The sequence below is a fragment of the Limulus polyphemus genome, unplaced genomic scaffold, assembly GCF_000517525.1.
Source record: "Limulus polyphemus unplaced genomic scaffold, Limulus_polyphemus-2.1.2 Scaffold1486, whole genome shotgun sequence".
NCBI classification, from domain to species: Eukaryota; Metazoa; Arthropoda; class Merostomata; order Xiphosura; family Limulidae; genus Limulus; species Limulus polyphemus.
In genome coordinates, this window is record NW_013667096.1 from 38,026 (window position 1) to 64,649 (window position 26,624).

Below are 26,624 nucleotides of genomic sequence, written 5' to 3' on the forward strand. Positions count from 1 at the left end.
TTAGAGAAGAGGGAGATACCTACAGAGAAATTTTCACAACTGTAATACTAGGGTGACATTGAAAATTTTTTAAAAAATATTTCCTTATAAAACATATTTAACCCTTTTGCGATGAGCTCAGTATAAAATACATGAGTTCGTTTACATCTTTGCACACGTTAAGTATTTATACAATAACTTTTAATGCTGTATGTGTATCTTCACAAAATTTGATAGACTTTTAGTAATTATTCCAAGTCTTTTGTACATAAAAAATCAGACTTTTTAATGAAGTATTTTTACTAAAGACTTGTTTGTGAAAATAGACTCTGTTTCATTACTAGTCCGAGTGTGAAGTGATTTTCATATTATGATTTAAAAACTATTCTTTGTCCAAAAAATCTTAAATATTATTTGTGTAATCTCTAAAACATCCTAAATACATTTAAAACGTTTGTTTTCAGTGAAACTTTATATTTTGTATGTTATTTTCTCTACCCTAACTATATGGGGTCTGTCAATTTGCCTGATCTCGTAACCACCACAAAAATTAGGAAATAAATATAAATTATGCTTTTTTCATTCCAGAATGGCTACAAATTATAACACAAATATTTAGTCTAAATAGCTTAAATCTCATAACATTATACATGTATTATTTTTATTATATTGATCTTCCAGTCATGCAGAAGTGACAATGAAGTGGCATACATGCACTCATGTTACCATATCCAATAACATAACACCGACCTTTAGTCTTTACAAAGTGACCTGTCTTGGCTGTGTTTTAGTGGACTAGTATTTTGTAAAGTACAGTCACAATTCGATTATTATACATTATATATGTATATAGATGATTACTATTTACAAAAAGTTCTTAAAAGTATTTTTTTTAAAACATAAAATAGTAGATGAAGAAGTAAAGTAAACAATTATCTCTTCTTGTTAGTAAGACCTTTATACTTGGTTGCTGCTTCTCGTAGCTTGGTAAGCCTTAAGAAATTTCACACATAGAGGATGTGAAATGGAAAATTTTTTTTTTGGTTTTATATATACATTTGAATAGCCAAAAAATCATAACTTACTATATCAATACCATAGAATTCCATTATAATTTATCAAGTTTAGAAACCAAGCTGTATTTCGTTCTAAAAAAATATGAAATTTTGAGCAGACTAAAGATACAACCTACCACCTTGAAATCTTGTTTCAAAAGAACAAGATGGTGTCCTAACACATGAAAATGGCTGAAAAAGCCACTAGGGGATATTCTGAACTTTTGATTGGTTATTCACGCGTCATATGCACAAGTAAGTGTATATAAGGGACTGTTTCCAAAAATGGGGGGGAGGCACTGTGTTTGATTCAGTACATGAGCAATATCTCATTCTAGTTTGTTAAGATCAGTAATTTGAGTTCCTAATCCATATGAAACTATAGACATCACAAACAAACACCTAATCTGAACTAGTGCTGCATTCAACATACCATGTGACACACACCAAAATAGATGTTTAAGTGTTTATTTAATATTTACTTTTAAATTAAGAAATTGAATAATGTATAGTACTAAAATTTGAACGATAATCTAAAGTTTGATACCAAACTTATTGACATAATTTCATAAAATAGTAGTTCAATAAAATTTTGAATGCAAGTCAACAAACATGATGACAACCTGTGACCCGTAGTGATAGGGTTAATATTGAAATTTGACTGATTAACTACATCTTTATGCCAAGATTATTTGTATTCCATGATAATAGCATAGTTTGATTAAATTTTAAATGTAACTTTAAAAAATCATGACATGTGCACTTTGACCTGCCCATAGTGAGTGGGTTAAAACTAATTGTTTCATCAGTTGGGTATCCTTGTTGTTTATGATATTTTCAGCCATAAACACAATAAAATCTTACAATGTTTGGCCAGCCCAGGAGACTTAGGTTAGGACTCAAACCATATACTAATTTAAAAATGCAGAATAATTGTTAAAATAATCATAAAATTAAATTATTTTCAGCGGACTTAAATAACAACCTAGTTCCTAACAGATATGCCATATTTGTCATAGATTATGTTTGTTGAATAAAGACATCAGTAAAAAAAGAAAAAAACCCAAAAACTTCCTACCCACAGTTCAAGTTTGGTAAATGATGAATAGTCCAATAGCCCTACTCGTTCTCGGCAGGCCATGTATTCTGACCAAACATTATTGAACCAAGGTGGTTTGTGAAAGGTATGTGTATGTGCAATGCGATCACATTCCAGTGTATCAGCAGAAGCTGTAAAAATATAAATAAATATGAGGTAGTAAAAATATCTGTCTATTCATTATTTGGTAAAATACACTATTAATAAAAGATAACATGTGATAAAACATCTTATGGGAAAGAATAATCTTACAGCTTATCATAAACTATTGTAAGTCTCTGACAAGTAGTAGTTTCCACATGAAATTAATAAAATTATAAGATCAATTATAAAAAGCTTACTGTACTAGGCAGTGTTGAATTGGCACATAATGACAGCCAAACGTTTATTTTTCCTTTTCAATGTTTCTTACTTAGTTAGAAGTATTCATAATTACATAAAAGTCCCATTTGTGTAAACAGGTTAACAACTTAACAGTGTTACATACTGTTAGAAGTACACATCTAGCTATTTTTAACAAACACAGTTAAATTAGCATGTTATTCAGCAATCAACTTTTTTTTTTGAGAATGAATAATAAATATTAACTTTACATAACACTTTTATTAAAGTAATCTTACTCTAAGTAATATTGGTTCCATTTGTAGCTTGTAATAAGTAAGCAATGTATCAAGATTAAGCTACACTATTAATTAGTCCAAAGATGGTAAAGACAAACAACAGGCATCAATGTGGCAAGTTATGTGGCAATATTTCATCAAACCGTAATAAATTGAAACACTAATTGAAACTTCAATAAATTGAAAATACCAATGAGAAATCATAATGACAATATTTTGATTACTTGGATAGATGGAATATTTGAAAACACTGATTGCTGTCATGGTTTACAAAAATAATCAACTAACCGAATATTACTGTATTTGATAATTCCAACTATCCAAGTTATCAAAGTAATTGTCACATAACTAGTCACATTGATGCTTGTTATTCATCTTTACATTGTTTGGACTAAACAGTAGAGTAATTTTATCTTAATATAATGCTTACTTATTATAAACTATAAACTTAAACAATGTAATTTAGGGTAAGATTGCTTTAATCAAACATCAGGTGCATCAGGTTGGTCCACTAGACCAAGCCCATAGTGAAGAATTGATGTGTACCATAATTCTGAATTTACTGTGTATCTTCAAAAAACACAGAATCAGAATTTGTAATAAAATATTTGTATTAAAGATATATCTGTGAATTTACTAAGTCAGTCTGACTAGTCTGATTGCAAAGTGATTTTTATGTTAACAATAAAAATACTTTTCTTCATTTTATAGTTTTAATATTTTATTTGCATAATTGCTAGAACCTCCTAAATGAGTATAAAAAGTTTTTTCAGTAAACTTTATATTTTATCTACCTATGATTAACTGTAGTGAAATCTGCAATGTATGGTAAAGTGAAAAGTTGAAAAATACAAAATAAATCTAAATTACGATTTTTTTCTTACTAAAAAGACTGCATATTGTAACAGATATTTACAATTTATCTTAAATAGCATCAGTTTTCATTTAATTGTATTGTAATATTGCTCTTTGAACAGTGTCTAAAAATCATAACAAAGCAATAAATAACCAATTTATTATAAAAAATATTGAATTGCATCATGGGTGCAGCTCGCAAACATTTTTTTTTGCAGGAGAAATATAGTTACTTAATCTTCTTTATATTTTAGATATTTTTATAACAATAAACCAAATATACACATGAAAAAAGAAGAAATTTAGTATATACCTCTGAACTCTCATAAAATGAATGCCAAAAATATCAAAATCTGTCATCTCAATGAGATAGTCTTGTAGTAAATTCAATAAAGTAGAATCCTCTTTTTTCTATTGGTTATAAATAACTTAACAGCAAATGTCAGAGAGAATTACTGACATTTTTTGAAAGACAGGGTGTGATAGGAGGGCATGGCACATGGGTTTCACTTTCTTGTTTATATCTCAGTAAAGCAAAAAGATTGGAGGCTGTAAGTTTACATTATGGTTTAGCACATATTTACGTAATAAATATGTAACTTGTGTCAAACTAAGATGACCATACAGGGGTAGAAAGAAAATCTAAAATGGGCAATTCTAAGCAAAGAAGTATCATATAATACAGAGAAGTGAAGAGAGAGAATTTATTTAAATATGAGAGAAACAGTTGTGCTCAGTGTATATGTAATCTTATTCTAGGTTACCTATGAGACAACCAGTTATGTTTTGTATATCCCAAATATTACTCAAGGTTAACTATTAGAAAATCAGTTGTTCTCAGTGTATACCAAAGCTTACTATAGGTGAACTATGAGAGAAATAATTATGCTTAGTGTATATCAAATCTTACTTCATGTTAACTATGACACAAACAGTTGTGTTCACTGTATATCAAATCTTACTATAGGTTAACTATGTCACAACAGATATGCTAGTGTATGGCAAATTCTATTCTGGGTTATCTATCAGACGAACAGCTGTGATCAGTGTTAAACAAGTATTACTCTAGGTTAACTATAATGTAAACAGATGTGCTTATTGTAAATCAAGTATTACTCTACATTAATTATAAGACAAGTTGAGCAATGAATGTATCAACTCCTACTCTAAGTTAACTATGAGACAAATGGTTCTGCTCAGTCTATATCATATATTACTTCAGGTTGACTATGATATAAACACTTCTGCTCAGCATGAAGCAAATCTTACTCTAGGTTGACAATGAAGCAAACAGTTGTGTTCAAAGTGTATCAATTATTACACTATGAGACAGAAGTGTGTTTAGTATACATCAAATCTGACTCGTGGTTAACTATGAGACAAACAGTTGTGCCCAATGTATATCAAATATAGGTTAGCTATGAAGCAAATAATTTTTCTTAGTGTGTATCAAATCTTACTCTAAGTTATCTATAAAACAGTTGTGCTCAGTGTATACTGACATCAATTGTTAATGATGCCTTAATATGAGGCAAAGAGCTATAATAGGAATGTACTAATTTTAAAATATCAGTGCTTTATCTAGTCTAACTGTGAGACAGAAATATAAACTTAGAATTAATGAGCCTGAAGTATTTGATAAGTTTTAGAATGTTAGAAGTTAGAGCCTAACTTGAAAGAGACAGCTGGACTAACAGTGTCCTACTGTGTGTGTTTATATATACTATAGTTTAGCTATGAGACAGAAATGTCAATACCTGTGCTAAAAACAGGCCTAATTTGGCCTGAATATAAGTCTTTTATTATTAAATTGTAATTATTACTCTAAAAAAAATACTTGTAAAAAAATATGGCATTCTTGTTACCTCCTGTGTCTGGATCAAAGTAAGCCGGTTTTTCATAACCCATGTTTTGACTGAAAAAGGCTCCTGCAATTTTCAACCTTGGGTAGATTGGAGACATTCTAAGACAGCGACCTGTTTCAAACTCTGTGAAAGGATACTTCAGCCTGTAATGCATACCTGGAATTAAAAAAATATACAATTATTAATACACTTTAATAAGAGGTTATGAAAATGAAATATGAAAGCTTTAGGATGATAAAATTACTTGAAATACATGAAAATCACCTTGCAATGAGATTGACTCAGTAAGGAACTTGAAAATTCACAGTCAAATCTTTAGTAGAAAAACATCATCAAAATTCTGACTTTTTTGTACAATAGTTCTAACATTTATTAAAAGATTGCCAAATGGTGTATAGTAGTCCCAATTATAATAACTATTACTACGTATAGTTTCAAACATAACAGGGTTGGTCCAATACTGTTGACACAAGGTTAATCCTATTCACCATTATGTAATTTTCCATAAAACTAAGATCTTCTGTATGCACTTTGCTTCAAGCCAAACCTACAACATCTGTATTGTTTCCTGTGATGTTTCAGATGGAAATACTGTACCATTTTACAGAATTCACCAAGCAGCACCATCTTTCTTCAAAATTAAGTTGTACTCTTCAAGAAAAGAGGACCTTGGGGTACCACAAGCAAGGAAAATAAATTGTGAAACCAATGTTACTACAGTTAGTAACTAATAAATGAGAAAATACAAATTCTGATGTTTTTATGTTTTGAGTAAAACATGTGGTTGAGTCCATGGAACTCAAAAAATAAACATAATAGTGCAAATATTTAAATATACATATTCTGCAGTAGGGGCATAGGAAGATGTGGTAAACTCAGATGAAGGAAAAAGGCTGTCAAATTCCTCATTGTCCCAAACAGGTTCAGTATATTCAGGAGGAAAATAGGCAGTATCAGAAGCAGAAGGTGGACTCGTATAACAATCAATCACTCATCAAATGAGAGCCAATAATTCTATAGTCGAGTCCTCTCCCACCTGCAGCCTGTGTAAATGTGCTGGTAGATGGTATTACCTCTAAAGTGGTAACTTGGACTTCGGAATTCATCATTGAAGACGAACAACCAAACACAACAGTGTTAGAATAAATAAATGAAAATAACAATTTCACTTCAGAATAAATTAAAAAACAGTTCAGTAGAAGGATGGGAGAAAGCCAGCAAGAGGGATGAACTATACTACACAGACATAATACCACTGCCCTACTCTCTACCAAATAGAATCAGCCCCATTTAGGTTTACCACCCCAGCAGCTAGGGATAAGTGGCAAGGACTTTCATACTCCACCAGATGAAACAGTGGGATTGGGGTGAAAACTTGTCCAGAGGAGTCTGTAAGGTGCACCACTGTAAGACAGTGCAATAGGTAATTACAAAATTGCTATTTTTTTAAACCAGGCCAGCTCTAGGTTCTAAAATAGGTATGAATGATGGGCAGGGATTTCCTGCCTGCTTTACTCATGATAGTTCATGAATGGGTATGGTCTGGATTGGGCCTTATTTAAGAGAATAAGCACTGTGAGGATACCTCAAGTAGACAAATGGAACACCCCATCTCATGAGTGAGTGCTATATCAGGCCATGATGGCCCTACACTCTGCAGACTTTAGTTAAGTATATCCTAGCAGGCAACACTTTCCATTGAGTGGGATCCAGTAAGGCATATGAGGCCCCAAGAAAATTATGATAAAGAAAATGAACTTACCCAGTCAGAGATGGTAAGAATAGTGATTGGAGGTAGTCCATAGCCTGACGAAGAAGAAACAGCCAAGTGGAGATAGTGTGCAAGAAAGGTGTGAGGGGTTGTCCATATGCCAGCCTAAACAACCTCTTCCAATGGACAATGGAAGTGGAAAGCCAAAGAGCGTGTAAGGTGACAAATCTGATGGAACGACATATGGAATTGCTGATGGCAATCCACATCCAATGAAGAATATGCCAAATGGATGATGGGAAGGGTGGAGGAGATGAAAGGACAAAAAAAACACGGCAAGGACTGTGGAAGAAGAAAAACAAATGGCAATAGGAAAATCGGAAAGCAGTAAAAAGAGCTGCCTGGTAACCATTAATAATCGAAACTGATAAGCCTTGGTCAAAGAGCCCAGTGAAGTACACAGACAGTTGGAGAATGGAAGTGCAAGAAGGGGAAAAAGAATGATATAGTGACCAATGGCAGAAATTACTCCACTTCTACTAATATACCATTATGGAGAATTGGCAAACAGAATGGGAATCTTACACATGAAAAAGAGTCTTGAATGTTGTGTGAGGGAGCAGATAAATTCCGCACATAAAGTTAGAGCAATGACATGGTTAGATGAAATAAGGAAGTACAAGACTGAAGAAGAAGAGAGTGCAAGATGACAGAAAGTTCAAGAGAGGAAACCATAATTGAGCCAGTCAGTAGGGCACCATTAGAAGGACCCAACAAGGAATATCCCAAAAGAAGGAGGACACAAATAGGATTGCAAACCTAATGGAAGAGGTTGGACCAGTCCTGATTATATGCATCTTTAGCTAGAGCTGATGGATGTGAAACAGAAGACCAGAAGAGGGGAAGTGTCATGTTATAATAAGTGGCCTTTGAAAAACAAAAGAATTGAGAGACCATTTTGTGAAAAAAAACCTTGTCTGGCCATAAGAGAACCTGCAACATAACAGGCAGACATGCAGAAAATGGGACCAGAAGAGGAGGTCAAAGGTTCCAAAACAGAGAGAGCAATATTGAGTGTTTCCATAGTGATTGATATAGGCTACCATAGAGGAATCATCTATATGAAAACCCAACAATCCTGTAAGAGCTCCAAGAGGTTGACATGAAAGGCAATTTCTTCGGGTTCTATGAACAAAAACCTCAAAGGAGTTGAGACAAAAACACCACTCCATCAGGAAAGTATCTGTAAAAAGATGAAGATCCAGACAAGAGGGAAGAAGAGGAGCATCTTATGCAGAATTGTTCTGTCAAGCCATGTATGGAAGGAGAAAAATGGATAAGGGATTCTGAGAGAGGTTCCACAGATCATGTAGAATCCACTGCAAAAGATGCACATGACCACGGGTGCTTTGGAAGACCAAGTCTCCCAAAAGGGAGAGAACCTCACATACACAGGATAGAGCTATGAAAACCAAATGCATCATGGCCTGCCGATGAAGCAGAAAAGGCTGAGCTCTACATAGATGGGAAATTAAGAACATACCCAAGTTAACCAAATACTAAGTGAGTGTGAGATGAGACCTCTCTAGCCTGACACACCAACCAAATTGAGCTCCCCCATCAAAAAAGGAGAAAAGTATGTTCATAAAAGTCCCAGTGGGACATATTGAAATCCTGGAGATGGATGAGAAACCTGATCAATAGTTTACTTGCCCTACATTTCTGAAACTGCCACTGAAAGATGCTGACGAGACACCGAATCCTATGGAAGATGAAATAGTATGGGAACATAAGATATAAGAAGAGTAGAAGAAAGAAACAAAAAGTAAGACCCTCCTATTAAACTTGTAGCATGTAATACTCAGCCACAAACAGCCTACAGGATAGTAATAGACAAGATTATCAGTGTTGAAACTAAGTACAGAGGAAGAATGGATAGAAGCAGAGAAATGGGAGGAAAGGACAAGGAGAGGAGAAGATATAATAGGATGGGAGACTATATTGGGAAAAGAAGGAGCTATGGAGAGATGAGAGACAAGGGAGGAAGAGAAAGAATGTTGACTTGCAGCTTTAACCTTTGATTCCAGAGAATAAGGTACTCCACCAAAAAGACCTTGGCAGAGGAGAGGATCCAGAAAAAAAAATCCTCAAGATAAGGAGGAGGCAAATGTACCCGAGCAAGAAAGACATCCCTCTCCAATAAATCCCAACAATAAATCAATCAATCAGTCAGAAGGGACAAGGCCGAACACACCAATGAAGAAAAGGGAACAAGTATCCCCTGAAAATTCCACAGGGGTATGGTGGATTGCTTTGGAAAGAAGGGAAAAAAAAGAGTAGCAATAGGGTAATGAGAGTAAGACAAAAGTATGAAATTTGGATCTAAGGATGTCAAACAGAAAATAGAGTCTGAATAAGAGACCCCAAGAAAGGGAATACAGCCTGATGTTAAGCTAATAAATGTGTGGCAACCAGGCATGTGTGCACCAGAGTGACATTGAGTAAAAACTGTTCAATATGGACTTCAATATCTGGAGAGGGAGGAAAAAAAAGTCAGAAGCAGAGGACAAATGAAGAAGTGCAGGACAAGAATTATACAAGACAGGAGAAAGAAGAAGGTAACATACCTGAGAAGCCATGTCCATAAGTTACAAAAAAAGGCCTAATTAGATCCATGACAGAACTGGTAGAAGATTTGGCAAAGGTAGATGGTGGAAAAAAACTGTCAAAATCCCCTTTGTCACAAATGGGATTCATAGGAGGAGGTATATCAGGTTCAGAAGAATGTTTAGACCACATGAAAGACTCCATCTCCTACTACACAATAGCCATCACTATCTCAACAGAAAAAGAGGAACCCAACACCATTTTAACTGTTTGTCTACTGTGCATAAACAATGTTTTGTTGTTTCACATGAGACAAAATGGAAGATACTGCCACTTGTGAATTAAAAATGTGCAACTAAAAGGCCACAAAATCTGCAGGCATAGAAATATTGAAAAACAAAAATCCAAATTTAATATTTCCAAAACAATTGGAGATACTTCCACAAAAAATGCCAATATCACAAAAGTTCACCAACAGAAAAATAAAACTCATCTTTACACACAAGTGCCAAAGTAAGTACAGAGGGAATCAGCTGTGCTAGAAGGGTATGTCACACAATATTATTCTTTCCTAATAAAGATGTTAGTTACTCTTTTAATCATATGAAGATTTAAAATTTGTTTTTATCACTTAAAAAATCCTTGTCACATTAATCAGATTATATATATCTTACCCTATTGTATTTGTATGATAAACTTTCAATAAGAAAATTTCTCGTAAGTAATGTTCAAAATGCGTAAAATTGGGACTTAGAGAAGAAATATACATTGCAGGGATATATTAAAAACAAAAGATTACATATGTTGTATAAAATACATTCAAAGTATTAATTACTAGAGGATAACATGAAATAATAACTCACCAGGCACCTCTCTCATTCTGGCTTTCAGGAACATCAAATTGTTGTGCAAACCAATAAACCTGCGAATGTCCAAATCCCATATGTCTGTTGCGGGTTCACCAGAAACAATCCAGTCAGAAGTCAACTTTCCAATTCCACCTGCTGCTTCAATACCTATTGACTTCATTCCACTAGCAACAAAGTAATTCTTTACCTAAAAGTTACAAATGAACTGTGTGTGTAATTTTACGTATTGATCACCAAATACCAAAATCAACTTTTCAATCCAACTTCAATACTTATGTGATTTTCTCCAAATAGTATTAGGTAGCTCTTTATAACGAGAAGTTTATCAGGATAAATTATGAAGTCTGAATTTAACTAAAGTAAATGAGTTCAAGCAAAGAAATAAACACACGGGACAAGATGTGTTATAGAAAATAAGCACCCTTTATTTTTAACCAATGGACAAACACAGTGTGTGTGTGTATGTATACTTGCTTCCAGGACACTGCATGGTTACCTGCTACTGGACATGTGAATTGATCAACATATTTCCTTCCCTCAAGATGTCTTCCTATCAACCAACTAACTTGAAACCCTGTGTAAACTATTTATATTTAACATTTATTTCTTAACAGGAAACAGTGGATTTATCCACAGTGACTAACACTACTTATGTGACTGATCATTCTCATTCAACAGAGTGGAGGCCATAACCGGTATATATATATTCTGTTCTACTGGTGAAAGCCAGTGCTGTCATGACCATCTTACACAACATGCAGCATTACTGCAATATCTCCCACAAGCAGAGCAGGTATTAGCTCTAGAGAACAACAAAGTAAAAAAGATGGCTAGAACAAAGTCATTTACATGATTTTCTGGATAACATGTTTTGGGGAAACTACACACTCATAATAAATGAAAAAATTAAAACATTTTCTGCATTATAGTAAAATCACAGGAAACACATAGTATACTGCATACCACACTTACTGGCTTCATTACACTCGCAAGAAAGTAATTCTTTACATAAAAACTACGGCTAAACTGTATGTAATTTTAAACATTGATCCTATCAACAAACACAAAAGCCAACTTTTCAATCCCATATGCTGCTTTAATACCACTGACTTCATTCCACTTACCATAAGGTAATTATTTTTGAGGTACAACTAAACTGTATATAATTTTAAAAACTGATCCCATTACCAAACAAAAAAGTTAAGTTTTTCAATCTTACCTACTATTTCAATTTTACTGTTTTGTTTGACTGTTTATAATTTTTGCACATAGCTACAAAAGTTTCTAATTTTAAATTAATAAATTACAAAGAAAGCTACTTTTTTGTAACTGTATAAAACACATTTTTGCATCAACAGGATGCAAACCACTAGGCATGCAATCCACAAGCCAATGCCCAACATTCCCCAATTTCAATCAACAAAAAAAATTTTAAATTTGATGTTAGATGATTAATCAATATGAAGTTTTACATGACTTTAGGTAAGAAAAATAGTTTGGTTTTTAGCCACACACCTTTATGTTCACTTATTCCATGAGAATTTGAGGATAACAATTTAGTTTAGAATTCAGGTTTTCATTCCAGTTTGAAAATATACAAGCTCATTTTAGATGACAAAACCTACACCCATATTATAACAAGGTATACCTAAAAACTACATAATTCAGCTTTATTCCTGAAGTAAAAGCATTAATTTTTTATCAGGCTATTTTGAATATCAAAATTCAGCCCAGAATAAAATAATTTTTCTTACAAATTCCACACAACAACCCATAACATTTCATTATTTTATAATTCATTCTACTTGTAAAAGAAAATTTTTTTTATACAAATGTTACAAACAATATCATTATAGATGAATCACTTCTATATATAGTCAAAATTCCCTTATCATCAAACCTCTTTAGTATCTAAAGACTTTGTTAAGTCTACAAACAATTAATTAAAATAATTTTTACTAAAAGGCAGAGAGTTCATTGTAGTACACTCACATTAATTATAAGTTCCAGCAGTAGCTTAGTTACACTAGTAACTTGATTTAGTTCAGTATTGTTTCTGTTCATTTTTCATTAATTCTCAGTTCTCTTTCATTACTGGCTTTTCCAATGATCTTATACTGCTCTTTAGTCATCAATCGATTACAGAATGTAAGTGCACATTAAATAATATATAAAACACTTAAATCTTCTTTTATACACTTGTAGACACACCAAATGATCAATCCAATGTAACAGATTCAACACTAGGAGTATTGGTATTGATAGATGAAATTCATGCATTGTGATCTCATCTTTGAAAACAAAATAATCTTGTAGTTCTCTTGAAGATTTAAAATACCTATTGGGTACCTACATCTTTGTTATGAAAATGTATATCTAAAAAGTACAGCTTCCTGTCTATTTCTAAAGCAAAAAGTAAAATCATGTAAATTTCTTTCTTAGGTATTGTACATCTTGGGGTGAACACTTCAGTAAAATATTTTTTATAAATCTTTTCCAAAATCACACCCAAAAGATAATTTTCTTTTGAAATATTTTGATATCATCCACTTCATGCTTAATAAAAACTAAAAGACACTTCAAGATCATTGGAAGAGCTAGTAATGAAAGAGAACTAATGATCATCTTTTTCCACACAGGAGAGGTGCATTGTATCTAATTTGTAACCACCAAAGTAACCATGAGATTAGTCATACTATAACTTTTGATAATGTATGCACATCTTCACATAATTTTGCAGACTATCAATAAAAATTACAAGTAATTTGTACACAAAAAAACCTCAGTGAATATGTGGAACCAAACTCATTCAAAGTGTTGACTGCTCCACATGTAAAATGATTTTCATGCTAAAAATAGTTTTATTCATCTGAAAACTGTCAAATTTCAATTGGATGATCTCTGAAACCTCTTAAATAAAAATACAAAAACTTTATATTTTATCTCTTATTTTCCCTACCCTATCCTTGTATAGGGTCAGTCAATTTCACTAACCTTGTAACCACCATACAAAATTAGGAAATAAATCTAAATTGACCGACCTTGTATCAACCACAAATAAATGTCATAAATCTAAATTATTCTATTTTCTTTCTAGAATGACTACAAACTGTAACAGGAAACTACAATTGTTTATAATAAATAGCTTAAAGCTTGTAACAGTATACATTTGTTTCTCTTTAAATTTTGTTTTATTGCCCTTTTAACTGTGTCTAACTAATAATTCTGCTACACTAGTTGTAAATTACTCAGCAAATGTGCAGCTCATGTTAGTGATCAAATTACATAACCTGAGTTGCTCACGAGTAAATCTTGTGAACATTTTTTAGTATTATTCATTTTTCATTATCTTACCTAATCTAACCTCATCCAAACTAACAAATTTCTAATTCTTTATATTTTAGTTACTTTTGTAACATTAAGTAAAGATTACTAAGAAAAACCAAAAACATAGTATATACCTGGGTCCTCCTCTTTTTTGCTGTCAATTGTTGATGAAACATAAGCCTACTTTTTTATACTAATGGTAGTAAACACTAAATCATTTTTTTCATCTAACTAAATAACACACCTAGGAACACAGAATAATAAAATGAAAAATCAAACAATTTTCTATAACTATCATAATGTTTCTGGCTTTCTAGCTATGCCAGGGTTGCTAGATGTCCTTCATATTTGAGATTGTCCTTTATTTCATTGCCTGTCCCAAAAGGTCTGCTAGGATGCATAATTGTCCCATATTGAATGGCCAGGATACAAAAACAATAACAAATAAATCGCTATACAATCAAAGAGGTCAAAACTCATAACTCAAAGCACTGAAGAGATGCTATCAGCAAATCAAAATTGCCAGTGCCACAGTGCAAATTTCACTCATCAGTTCAATGCAAAATAATTGCAAAATATCTTTTAAATTGTGTGAAAAGTTTAAGGCTTAATATATTGAATTGTCGTGTCAGTTCAACAAATATTTTACATTTTCATTTTGTAATGTTATAAAATATACCTATTTTTCTAATTATGTTTTCAGAAATCTGGTTTTAGGATTTACTTTTCTTGATATTTTGTGCTAGAAGCAAGTCAACAGCCATTATTAAGAATATATTAGCCCCAAACACTGCTAAGACACACTGACTTAAAGTACAATGGAATATCCACTGATACAAGCAACCATAATGCAGAAAAAAATTTCCCATATGTGGCTCAGTATTTTACCCCTGAATGGGAATAAAAGTCAACTTGTTGCACACATGTTCCTTACCCAATAAAAAATCAGAAACTATCATGTAATTTTGCAAAGAATCTCTGCAAAATTTAGAGAGTGATATGAATAAATGTGTTACTTATTGTGGAGATAATACGAATACCAATTTTGTTGGATGTTTTTGACACAGAATGATCAACGTGTTCAAAAACTTAAAACTAATATGAATGAATGCTTGGAAGAAATTGGGCATCCAGTATGTGTGCTGAACAACACAATGTAGTTGAAGTGATTTTTGTAAAACTGTTTTTGTACTTCGGTATCTACACAGTTTGAACTGAGCATCTTAAGGATTTCTGCCAGTTTGTCAGGGTAAAATATCAATCAGTCCTCTCATATCCAAAAACATGCTGGCTTTCTTTAGTAAATGCACTGAAAATAATCATCTAAGTGTTCAAAGCACTAAAATTGTATTTTCTTTCAGAAGAAAATGCTCCAAAAATTCTGAAAATATTTTTTATGGACCGATTGAGTAAAACCTACACGTACCTTGTACTTAGCCTGCTGAATGTTTTCAACAGGAAGATCCTGCAGATTGAAGGCAGAGAAATAAGTATTATACAAATTTTATATATTTTAAGGAGACTGCTGAATATGTGAAAGAAAGATTGAAAACAAAATTTTGCCTTTAAGTGTAAAATTCCATTCTAAATAAGGATGTCATTTCTGAGTCCAAGGCAAAGAAGTTGCAGTTAGAAGCAAATAACTTCTATTAAACTTGCTATAATTATCTCATGAATTGGATTTTTTTAATACTTCCTTACAAAATTAAGAACTTCAAACTTATATAATATTAAAATTTGATTTATTATTTACGTTTCGATTCCAAGTTTATTCGTGCACATTGATAAGAAACTAATTAAATTTTGAATATAACTCTGTTGTGACACACACAGAAAAGGATACCTGTATGGAAATGGTTAATAGTTTTTTTATTTACTTCATTACATTTGTAACCTCCCCAATTTACTTTGTCAAGAGAAAAATCTCCATATAACTAAACTTTTTTAATCACTGTCCTTCTTGATGGAAAATTCTCATCATTGTGTACTGTTAACTATCTGATTCTATCTTTTGCTTCAACATCTTTAGACATTAATGAATATGCAAAAACAAGTTATTCTTCAAATAAAACAATTAAAAAGACATTCAAATTGCACTCTATCAATACAGTGAACTTCCGATCCTAAATATGCTTGACAACAGTCATCATCAATCACTGAATAAGTAACAAATCACTTAATAAATCTTTTCTAAGATATATTAATTTTCATAACTGAACCACTGGTGAAGGGTAATAACCTCCTGCAACCAGAATTAATGAGAAGAGGGGCCTCTACAGCAGACAACTCTAGGAACAGGGTGGTATCATCCAGAACCTGGTGTTACAAAGAGGATCTCGTGTAAACTGGACCTGCTCCAACCAACAGCTGTTCACCTGGGAAACAACATCGAGGAAAAATGCAAGGAGGGAAACTAACTTTGCTCCCTTCTCCCTGAGTATATAATCAGGAGTATATATGGTAAATTAAATTCCTAAACTCACTCAGGAGGAAGCCTCCATGGTCCAATATCACAGTGACTGGGAATTGGGAAGTGGTGAAGACTCTCATGCTCCACTGGAAGAAAAAAGGTGGTGGTGGTGGTGGTGGTGGGGTGGGGGGGGGGAGTGGGGAAACAAAGGCAGTGAGAGTCCAGAGAAACGTTCACATCAGAGAACGTGCAATAGGTGTCTGTGATTCCCTATTTTGAAAAGCAGACCAACCCCAATTTATTCAATCAAACTGCTTTACTCATGGTCCACCATTGAGTGAAGCATATTGATATCTAGAAACATATATATACACCACTGGGTATGCCACCGGTGGTCTTGTGGAATACCACATCTTTGGAGTGAGCAAGTTCCTCCAAAAGACGATGAAAATAGGCAGCCAAAGACATGGTGATAGGAAAAATTTGAAAAGAAGAAATGTTGTAGAGTAGTTGGTGATCTTCCATGTATAAGACTGAATACGAAGGTGAGCAGCCAAAGACATGGTAATATGACGAACTTGAAAAAAAAAGAAACGTTGTGGAGATGGTGACCTTTCATGGATAAGTCTGAATATGGCAACCTAACTAGTGGACAAACCCAACCAGTTAGCATAAAAGGGGATAGATCATGGGAAACAGAAGGGTTTCTGGAAATAGATACTCGGGAATTTGAAGCCTGAAAGAAGGCAGGAAGTGCCACATAGCACTGTTAGGAGCTAACCAGACAAAGAAGACGATCAAGATCAGAATGGGAGTACCAGTGGGAGATGGAAAGAAAAAAATGGATGTGAAAGCCAAACAGCCTTCATGTGTAGCAATTGTCTGCAGGAAGAATGACTGTTTGGGATATAGGATAACATAAGAGAACTGGTAGAGAATGCAGGTAACAGTAAAGGCATAAATATCTGATCTATGATGTCTGCAACAAAGAGAAGAAGGAAATAGGTCTTGCGATGGTAGATGAATCATGAAGACAAAGGTACAAAGGAAGGATAGGAAAGGCATAAATGACAACACTGAGATCCCAATCAAGCAAAACAAAGGAATGTGGATGATGCAGGACTCTAAAGGTGCATAAAAGGAGAGAAATGATGGGAGAAGACAAAACTAGATGAAACCTGTAGAAACAGAAGGTGTTCGACTAGGCTGCCTGATAGCTAGACACGATCAATGTGGACACACCTTTGTCAAAGAACCAGGTGAATGGTTGAAGGGTTGGATGGATGGAAACCACGTCAAAGAGACTAAAGGCTGAAGGTATACCATTGTCTGTGGTAAATGGACATTTAAGAAGGTCTAATGTATCAGGAAAGGAAAGATGCAACATGTGGAGCAGTCCTTGGGCTTAGACAATGGACCTGTCAAAAACCATGCATGAAAACAGTGTGTAGTGACCTCTGTATGAACAATGTCTGACCAAGGTTGACAGAATAGGGACCAAGACAGAGGTAAGGGTAGAGGAAATTGTACAAGTAAAGGCTGGAGCAGTGGGAACCATGGTTGTGACAGCCAATTCAGAGCCACCAGTAGGACTAGACACAGAGTGGCTTGGATTATGGAACGAACTCTGGAGATGAGTCAAATAGGAAGGAGATAACTGATCCATAACCAGATTCAGGGAGCCAGGAAAATGGCAAGTTAAGACCACAATGTGTGACTGTGGGCTCAAAAAGGAGATCTAAAATCTGAAAGCACAAAGACTTGGAATTGGTACCCCCTTGTTATGTGACATAAATGACCACTGTGGAGACGTGAGAATGTACTATAACCATCCTCCCCACAGGAAGAAAGTGGGAGAAAGCTCGACAAACCACCAAAGGCTCGAAAGTGGTGATATGGAAAGAAGACTCCTTTACTGGCCAGAGATCAGAAATCTCCTGGGAGTTGAGATAAGAACCCTAACTCTCTAAATATAAGTCTGGAAACAGGTGTAAATCAAGACGATATGGAGTAAGCAGTACCTCCACCACAGTCTGGTCTCTGCCCAACCACCAAGCCAGGTCGGCTCTGATTGGTGAAGGAAATGTAAAAGGGTGAGGAGTTCCACTGATCTAGGAGTGTCCACCGGAGGGAATGCACATGAGCCCAATCCATGGAAAATCAAGGAAGCACTCATCCCCAAAGAGATAGAACATCTCGTAATGTAAGAAATGTGAAGTGAGGGACTTGTGCACTGCCTGATCTAAACCTGAAGATGAAGAGGAGAAGGCTGGGCCCGATTGAGGTTGGAATAAATAAAACCACCCAAATTAATGGGTATTAAGTGGGGGTAAGAATGGACTTCCCTACTGTCATTAGGAATCTCATCAATGCTGCTGCTTGTAAGAGCAGATGAGTGTGGTCTCTGAACTGTGAATGGGAAGATACAAGCAGGAGTCAGTTATCCATAGAAAAAATAGTGCAAGAATTTAGAAAATGAAGACGTTGGGAAGGAGTTTGTACCCCCGACAAAACATTTAAAGAGCCGAGGTTGGTCCAAACAGTAGGGCCCTGAACTGGAACACTAGTCTTGGAGCAATAAATAACTATAGACGATGTGGACACTGTATGGAATAACCCTGAATTGTAGATTACAAGGACAAAATGATGTTTCTAGTGTCATGCAAGTAGGAAAAAGAGCGAAAGCAAAGCTCAGCCCTATGAACGGGAAAGGAATGAACACATCAGCGGTGTAACAAAGCTAAAAAATTTAAATCCTATACTGATGAAAAAAATTATTCAGATAGAACAATGAATTATATATTACTAGTAGTAATGAACAAACTATCTAAACATACCTACTTAATAAAAGTACTTATAAATATCAAATGGACAAACCATCTAAATTTACCTAGTTCACAAAGTGTGTAATAATAACAAACGTGCAAACCAACTAAAATTACCTAGAAAACACATTAATAATCAATATCTAACTTACAATTAATCTAAATTAACTCAGACAACAAAGAACACATAATTAACATAACATAATGTTTTGGGACAACATGGGACCTATTGGTCCATCTCGGTTGTTCCATCCTCTAAACTAAATTAAAATGATTAACAAAAATAAAATAAAAATTTTTAAACCCAGCCCTTTTCATTCATATATTTATCAAGCTTTTTCTTTTTCTTAAACTCACTTAAATTTACTGCCTCTACAACAACTGAAGTCAACTCATTCCAAAGGCCAACCACCTTGTTAGAAAAATGAAACTGTCTTAGCTGAATTAGATGTCACTGATATGTAACTTACAAACTATCTAAATATACCTAGTTCAAGTACTTATTAATAACAAACTTAAAAACCCACGAAGTACTTAACAGTAATGAACGTGCAAAACTATTAAACTTACCAGAAAGCAAAGTAATAATTAATATCTAACTTACAATTCATTTGAAGTAACTCAAATGACAAAAGACATATAAATATCTAACTTTCCAAAGTCTGAGTACTGAATTCTCCCATGTGTAAATAATGACAAAGCCACACAAATGGCATCTGAGCCACACCTAACACAGGTATATCAACCATGTGTGAAGTGTACATGTCGAAAAACTTACCACAGATCCCCTGGGAGAACTGGAAGCAATATGAAGAAAGGAGGAAGAAAACAATTCCCCACCAAAGTGAATGATGTGGTGGCACAGCAACTGGTGGAAGGTGGAAACACCTGAAAAGGTATAGTGTGTGACAGACCAAAATAAGAAAGTGCCAGTCCAAATTGTCTTCTCATTGATTGTATTCATCCTCAGAAACATTGTCATGTTGAAAAGGAGAAGAAATCACTGGCTGAACATGTGAATCTAGCTCAAGGCAAATTAAGGCCTGTATTTCCTCTGCAGATAAAGTCAAACCTGATTCCTGGGAATTTGTACCAGTAGCTTTTTCAATTGCAATGGGAATTTCTGTAGTCGATACATTGATTGCAAATTCACACTAAGATATCTTATAATCCGGCAACAAGAAATAAATGCAATAAAAAAACACAGTAAAACAAAACTGTTGAAAAAAAATTGAAATGGCAAAGAAGAACGTTCATAAACAGTAGCCATGTGAGAAAAAACACACATCTAAACAATTCTGTGCCAATCGAGAAAGTGAGGATTGAACGGGAATAACAGAGGGAGCTAGCTGCACCAATATAGGTGGCACAATACTATTGGTAGAGAGTAGTCACATGATAGGTACATGTTCAAAAATGGTGAGAAATTAATGGAGTATATAGACTGGTGCACTGAGCATGAAAATTTTTAACAATGCTTAGAAGGCAGATAGAAGGTCGAGATAGCTTTGTGTTAAAGGAGGTAAGATCCTACTGGAATTAATAATCTATAATGATGACTTGATATTTTTATACCATAGGTCATAAAGATTTTCATGGAACTACTTTCATATATTATTAGTGCACAAAGTAGAATATTTTTATTTTCTAATCTCACACAACTTATAACATGTAATAGGAACTTCTTTCAATGTTTATTACTTTGAAATAATTATTTGAAAAAAAATTTTAAACTTATTCTGGGCTTGAAAATTATTATATTTTTACTTTTCTGTAATAACAAAAATATTTCAAGCTAAAACATTTTATTTATGATTCATTCTAGATTTCTAAATTTTCACCAGGAATACATAGGTAAATACCATTAATCACAAACAAAATTTTCCTTTTAGCTTGTTACTATTCTAGCAGTTTAGATTCTCTTTATTTATTATTTTCTCTGCACTTACTTTCTCTCTACCTAGCAATAGTTTTTTTTATTCTTTAAAATAATTTCCTGGGTAACTTAACACTTTATGATTTATTAAATTCATTTCTATTTTTAATATTTTAATTGTGTATTTAGTTATATTTTGACAACAATATATTTGAGGCAATTCATGGTATAAAAAAAACGATTAGAAACAACTGCATAGAAATAGAAATAACTACATTAAATCTTAAAGGACCCAAGCAGAATTTAAATGACTCCCTTTATCTGTATGTGCTGCTTCAAATTATTGAACTATTAAAATTATAGCATAATTAATATTTGTGTAGTGGATATACCTACAATATCCTCAGCACATTTGTTTTATATTTATGCAATGACTATTTGCATTTCAATACCTCAGGTGCTTCTCCCATGATCCATTTACAATCTGGAGTGAAGCTTTCTGGTCCATTACATAGTCTGTCAACTTCAACTTCTGCCAAAGAAGGGATGCGAAATAGCATTTGTTCTAATAAAACATCTATTGGGAAAACAAACAAAAAAAACATGATATTGTTATTAGAATATTTTCAATTAATTAGACATTATTCATAATTATATTTTGATTAAGAATCCATCAAATTCATTAAACATAATTAATATAGCACAACACCTAGACATTTTTTATTTGAACTGTGATTGTGTATATTTTGTAAGCATTTTTGAAGGACATAAAATTTAAGAAAAAAAAAACAATTCATACAGAACACCTTAAAACCATACTATCTGATTGCTATCCAAAAATTTATTTGGATGTTTCAAACTGATATATAAACCTAAATTTTTAGTTTTTAGCAAAAACTAAAATAGTAATAATGAGTATACTGTTAACAGTTTGTACTTTGTGAAAGATTTGATGTTTAATACTGGAGTTTATTGTGATAGTTTTGATGCTAAATTCACTTCAATAAGACTATACAGCTAAGTGTAGTCCAACTATCTATCAAGAGGGAAATAATAATTTGTGTTCTCCTATACAGAATAGTTCTTGAATTCTTTTACTAAACTTAGCTCCACTCTTGGCCTCTCAATTCTCTTTGTTTTCAAAAAAGTAAAGGCTAAAAGACTGTCCTATTACCAAAAACTGCACTCATGTTAAAAATACATTTATTAATTTTAGCAATTCCATGTCCATGTCTCAGATTATGAAGAAACCTCAACATTAAATACTAGAATATGTACCACATTTAGTGATTCTGTGTCCAAGTATCAGTTTCTGAAGAAAACTCAACATAAATACTGGAGTATGCATCAACCTCAATGATTCTGTTCACAGTTTCTGAAGAAATTGCAACAATAAATACTGGAGTACATACCATCTTTAGTGATTCTTTGCACAGTTTCTGAAAAACCTTTGTAAATACTGGTGTATATAAAAATTTGAGTGATTCTGAGCACAGTTTGTGAAGAAACCTCACAAGTAAAAACTATAGTGTGAAGAAACCTTAGAGATTCTGTGTACAGTTTGTGAAGAAATCTCAGTACTAAATATCATAGTATGTACAATCTTTAGTGAATCTGTGCAAAGTTTCTGAAGAAACCACAACAGTAAATATTGGAGTATGCATCAACTTAAGTGATTCTAGACCAAAGTCTCAGTTTCCAAAGAAACCTCAACAGTAAATACTGGACCATGTACACACCACATTGATTCTGTACACAGTTTCTGAAGAAACTTTAGTAAATACTGGTATATCTTCCAACCACAGTGATTCTGTGGACATAATCTAAAGAAACCTCAATACTAAATACTAGAGTATGTACAAACTTTAGTCAATCTGTACAAGTTTCTGAAGAAACCTCAACAATAAATACTGGAGTACATATCAATCTCAAAGATTCTGTGCACAGTTTCTGAAGAAAACTCAATATTAAATATCGGAATATGCACAAACTTTTGTGATTCTGTGCACAGTTACTGAATAAACATTAGAAAAACTGGTGAATGTAAACACCTCAGTGATTTTGAGCACAGATTCTGATAAACATCTAAATAGTTAATACGGTGCACAGTTTCTGAAGAAATCTCAACAGTAAATACTAAAACATGTACTAATCTTGACAATGTTGTGCAGTTTCTGAAGAAACCTCAACAGTAGGTACTAGGGTATGTACTCACCTCAGTGATTTTTGTGCACAGTTTCTGAAGAAACCTGAACAGTAAATATTAGAGTATGTACCAGCCTCAGAGAATCTTTACATAGTTACTGTACTAAAGAAACTTCAATAGTAAATATTGCATATACTAATGTCAGTGATTCTGTGCACAGCTTCTGAAGAAACCTCAATACTAAATACTAGAATATGTACAAACTTTAGTTAATCTATGCACAGTTTTTGAAGCAATCTCAACTGTAAATACTGGAGTATGTACAATCTTTAGTGATTCTGTACTCATGTTTCCATTTCTGAAGAAATCTCAATAGCAATATCTGGAGTATGTACCAACTTTAGTGATTTTGTGTACAGTTTCTGAAGAAACCTCAACACTAAATACTGAAGCATGTACCAACTTTAGTGATTCAGTGCACAGTTCCTTAATAAATCTCAACAGTAACTACTGGAATATGAATTTCACAATGGAATGTCAGTAATGTTATAAAAGGCTACTGGCAAATCTGTTAGATGTGAAGTATATTGTCTGTTCCTTTGCTGTTAAGCACATGGGCTACTTATGCTTTGTACACTGTATGGAATAAAAATCTGAATTTTATCAGTGTAAGCCCTCAGACTTACCACTGAGCCAAGAAAGGGCCCATGAAGTATATCATAAAAGTACTTATTAGGTCTTAATTTAAATTTATTTCCAAATAATCTTAAGATCTCATGCACTAATGTCATATGGCACTATAGTTCTGTAAATAAAGAGCTGAATAATAAAAGAATATGTTTTTTCTCTACTGATATAAATAACATTAGTAAGCGGGTCACTGGTGAAAGGCAATGTCATCTCGTTTGTTGACTCGCATTCAAAATTTTATTGAATTACTATTTCATAAATTTATGTCAATAAATTTGGTATCAAGCTGTAGATTATAATTCAAATTTTAGTACTATATATTACTCAATTTTGTAATTTTAGAGCAAATATTAAAAAACACAGATAAAGATTGACTTTTGTGTGTCATGTGGTATGGTTCAAATTAGATGTTTTTGAAGTCAAAATACTGAGTCTGTAGTTTTGTACAAATTAGAAACTCAAATTGCCGATATTGACAAGCTAGAATATAAAATAAGAACATCTTATCTTTTCTATTTGCTTATGTAATAAATCAAACACAGTGGCACCCCACCCACCTCTTTCCATTTTTGGAAACACTCCCTTGTGTATAATTACTTTTATATATGACATGAATAACCAATACAAACTCAGAATGTCCCGCTAGTGGCTTTTTCAGCCATTTTAATGGGCTTGGATGCCATATCTTTCTTTTGAACCATTATTTCAATGAGGTAGGATGTGTCTTTAGTCTGCTCAAAATTTCATATTTTATTAGACTAAAATACATCTTAGTTACTAAGCTTGATAAATTATAGTGGAATTCCATGGTATTAATGTAGTAATTTAAGATTTTTTTAGTTATTCAAATGTATAAATAAAACCTAAAAAAACATTTTGTTTCATATCCTTCATATGCAAAATTTTAATAAGCTTAGCAACTTAGGTCATAACTAGAAGAGATAATGGTTTGCTTTACTTCTTTATTTACTGTTCTATGTTTTAAGAAAATTAAGTTAAAGAACTTATTTATAAATACCAATAATCTATATACATATATAATGTATAATAATTGTAATGTGACTGTATTTTACAAAATACTAGTCTACTAAAACACAGCCAAGACATGTCACTTTGTAAAGACTAAAGGTCAGTTTTATATTATTGGATAGTGTAACATGAGTGCACATGTGCCATGTCATTGTAACTTCTGGATTGAAAAGGAAAAAAAAAGGACATGAGAAAAACATTGCTTTACAAACCTTAATACTTAATAAATAGAAATTATATTTTGTGTATGAAAACATTGTAATGTTTACTGATAATGTGCCAAATTTCATTAACATTTGCTTACTAATTTAAAAGTTATAGCATAAAAACTATAACAAGAACAAAATGGTTACGAGGTTCGCCCCAGGGACTGAGCCCATGCTGAAAGAGTTAAACACCATACTTGAAAATATTCAATGTTTCTAATCAACTTACATATCATTGTTCTATATAAGGTGACCTAATGAGATAATTATCAAGGGAGAAATGTATTAATATAATTCTCCAACAAAATTATTTTAACTCTTATTTTACTCAACTTTGTAACCGCCATGAAACTATGAAAGTATACACACTACAACTACGAAAGTACATAATGTATCTTCATGAAATTTGGCAAGCTTTTAGTAAACTCTTGAAGTCTATAGTACACAAAAAATGAAATTTGTTATTAGTATTTTTACTAAAACTTTGTTTGTAAATATATGGAGTCAGAGTTTGACTGTTCCAAGTACAAAGTAATTTTCATGTTAAGATTAAAATACTTTTCTTCAAGTTAAAATTTTAAAATTTCATTTGTACAACCTCTAAAACCTTCAAAATAAATATGAAACTTTTTTTTTCAGTAAAACTTTATATTTTATCTACTTTCTCTACCCTAACTCTGAACAGATTCAATCAATTTGACCGACCTTGTATCCACCACAAATAAATGACATAAATCTAAATTATTCTATTTTCTTTCTAGAATGACTGCAAATTATAACATGAAACTACAATTGTTCATCCTAAATAGCTTAAAGCTTGTAACATTCACATCTGTTTATACTTAATTTTATTGTTTTATTGTCCTTCGAACTGTGTCTAACTCATAATCCTACCACACAAGCTGTAAATTGCTCAGCAAACCCATAGCTCACATTATCTTATTGAATGACATAATACATGAGCTGCTTGCTAACTCACACTGTAAAATAATTTATTTTCCATTATCTTGTGTAAACTAATCTTATCTAACATAAAAAGTATCTAATTTACATATTTTGGTTACTTTTATAACAATAAATAATGAATATACTTGAAAAACAAAGAATATAGTACTTACATTTAACCTCTTATTTTTTTGCTGTCGGTTGCTGATGAAATTTAAGCTTATTTTTTTTTTATTTTTTTTTTTTTTATAATGATGGTACAAGTCCACTGAACAATTTTTATTTACTTAAATAATGCACCTAAGAATACAGAGTAACAACATACATAAAGCAAACAATGTCTTATAAGTATTATAATTTAATTGGTTTTTAACTATTGCAAAAGAGTCTTTAAATAATTCCTTAAGTAACAGATTCAACCGATAGGAATTAGTTTAATGATGAACAACAGAATGACGGCAGCAACAATGAACATTTGACATGTGTGTGTACAGTAACAAACATTTAATT

At 32.8% G+C, this 26,624-nt stretch overlaps 1 protein-coding gene across 7 annotated transcripts in view; it reads right to left on the bottom strand.

Annotated features, from left to right (window-relative positions):
* Window positions 1–26,624, bottom strand: part of LOC106463799 (pyruvate dehydrogenase phosphatase regulatory subunit, mitochondrial-like) — a 130,438-nt gene that overhangs the window by 28,888 nt on the left and 74,926 nt on the right. For all 7 annotated transcript variants that reach the window (XM_022391401.1, XM_013923865.2, XM_022391398.1 and 4 more), the window contains 4 exons: window positions 21,551–21,675; window positions 10,655–10,847; window positions 5,474–5,629; window positions 2,113–2,264 (listed from right to left, as the gene is read on the bottom strand). In XM_022391401.1, coding sequence (XP_022247109.1) covers window positions 2,113–2,264; window positions 5,474–5,629; window positions 10,655–10,847; window positions 21,551–21,675 — 626 coding nt within the window. The remainder of the gene's footprint in view (window positions 1–2,112; window positions 2,265–5,473; window positions 5,630–10,654; window positions 10,848–21,550; window positions 21,676–26,624) is intronic.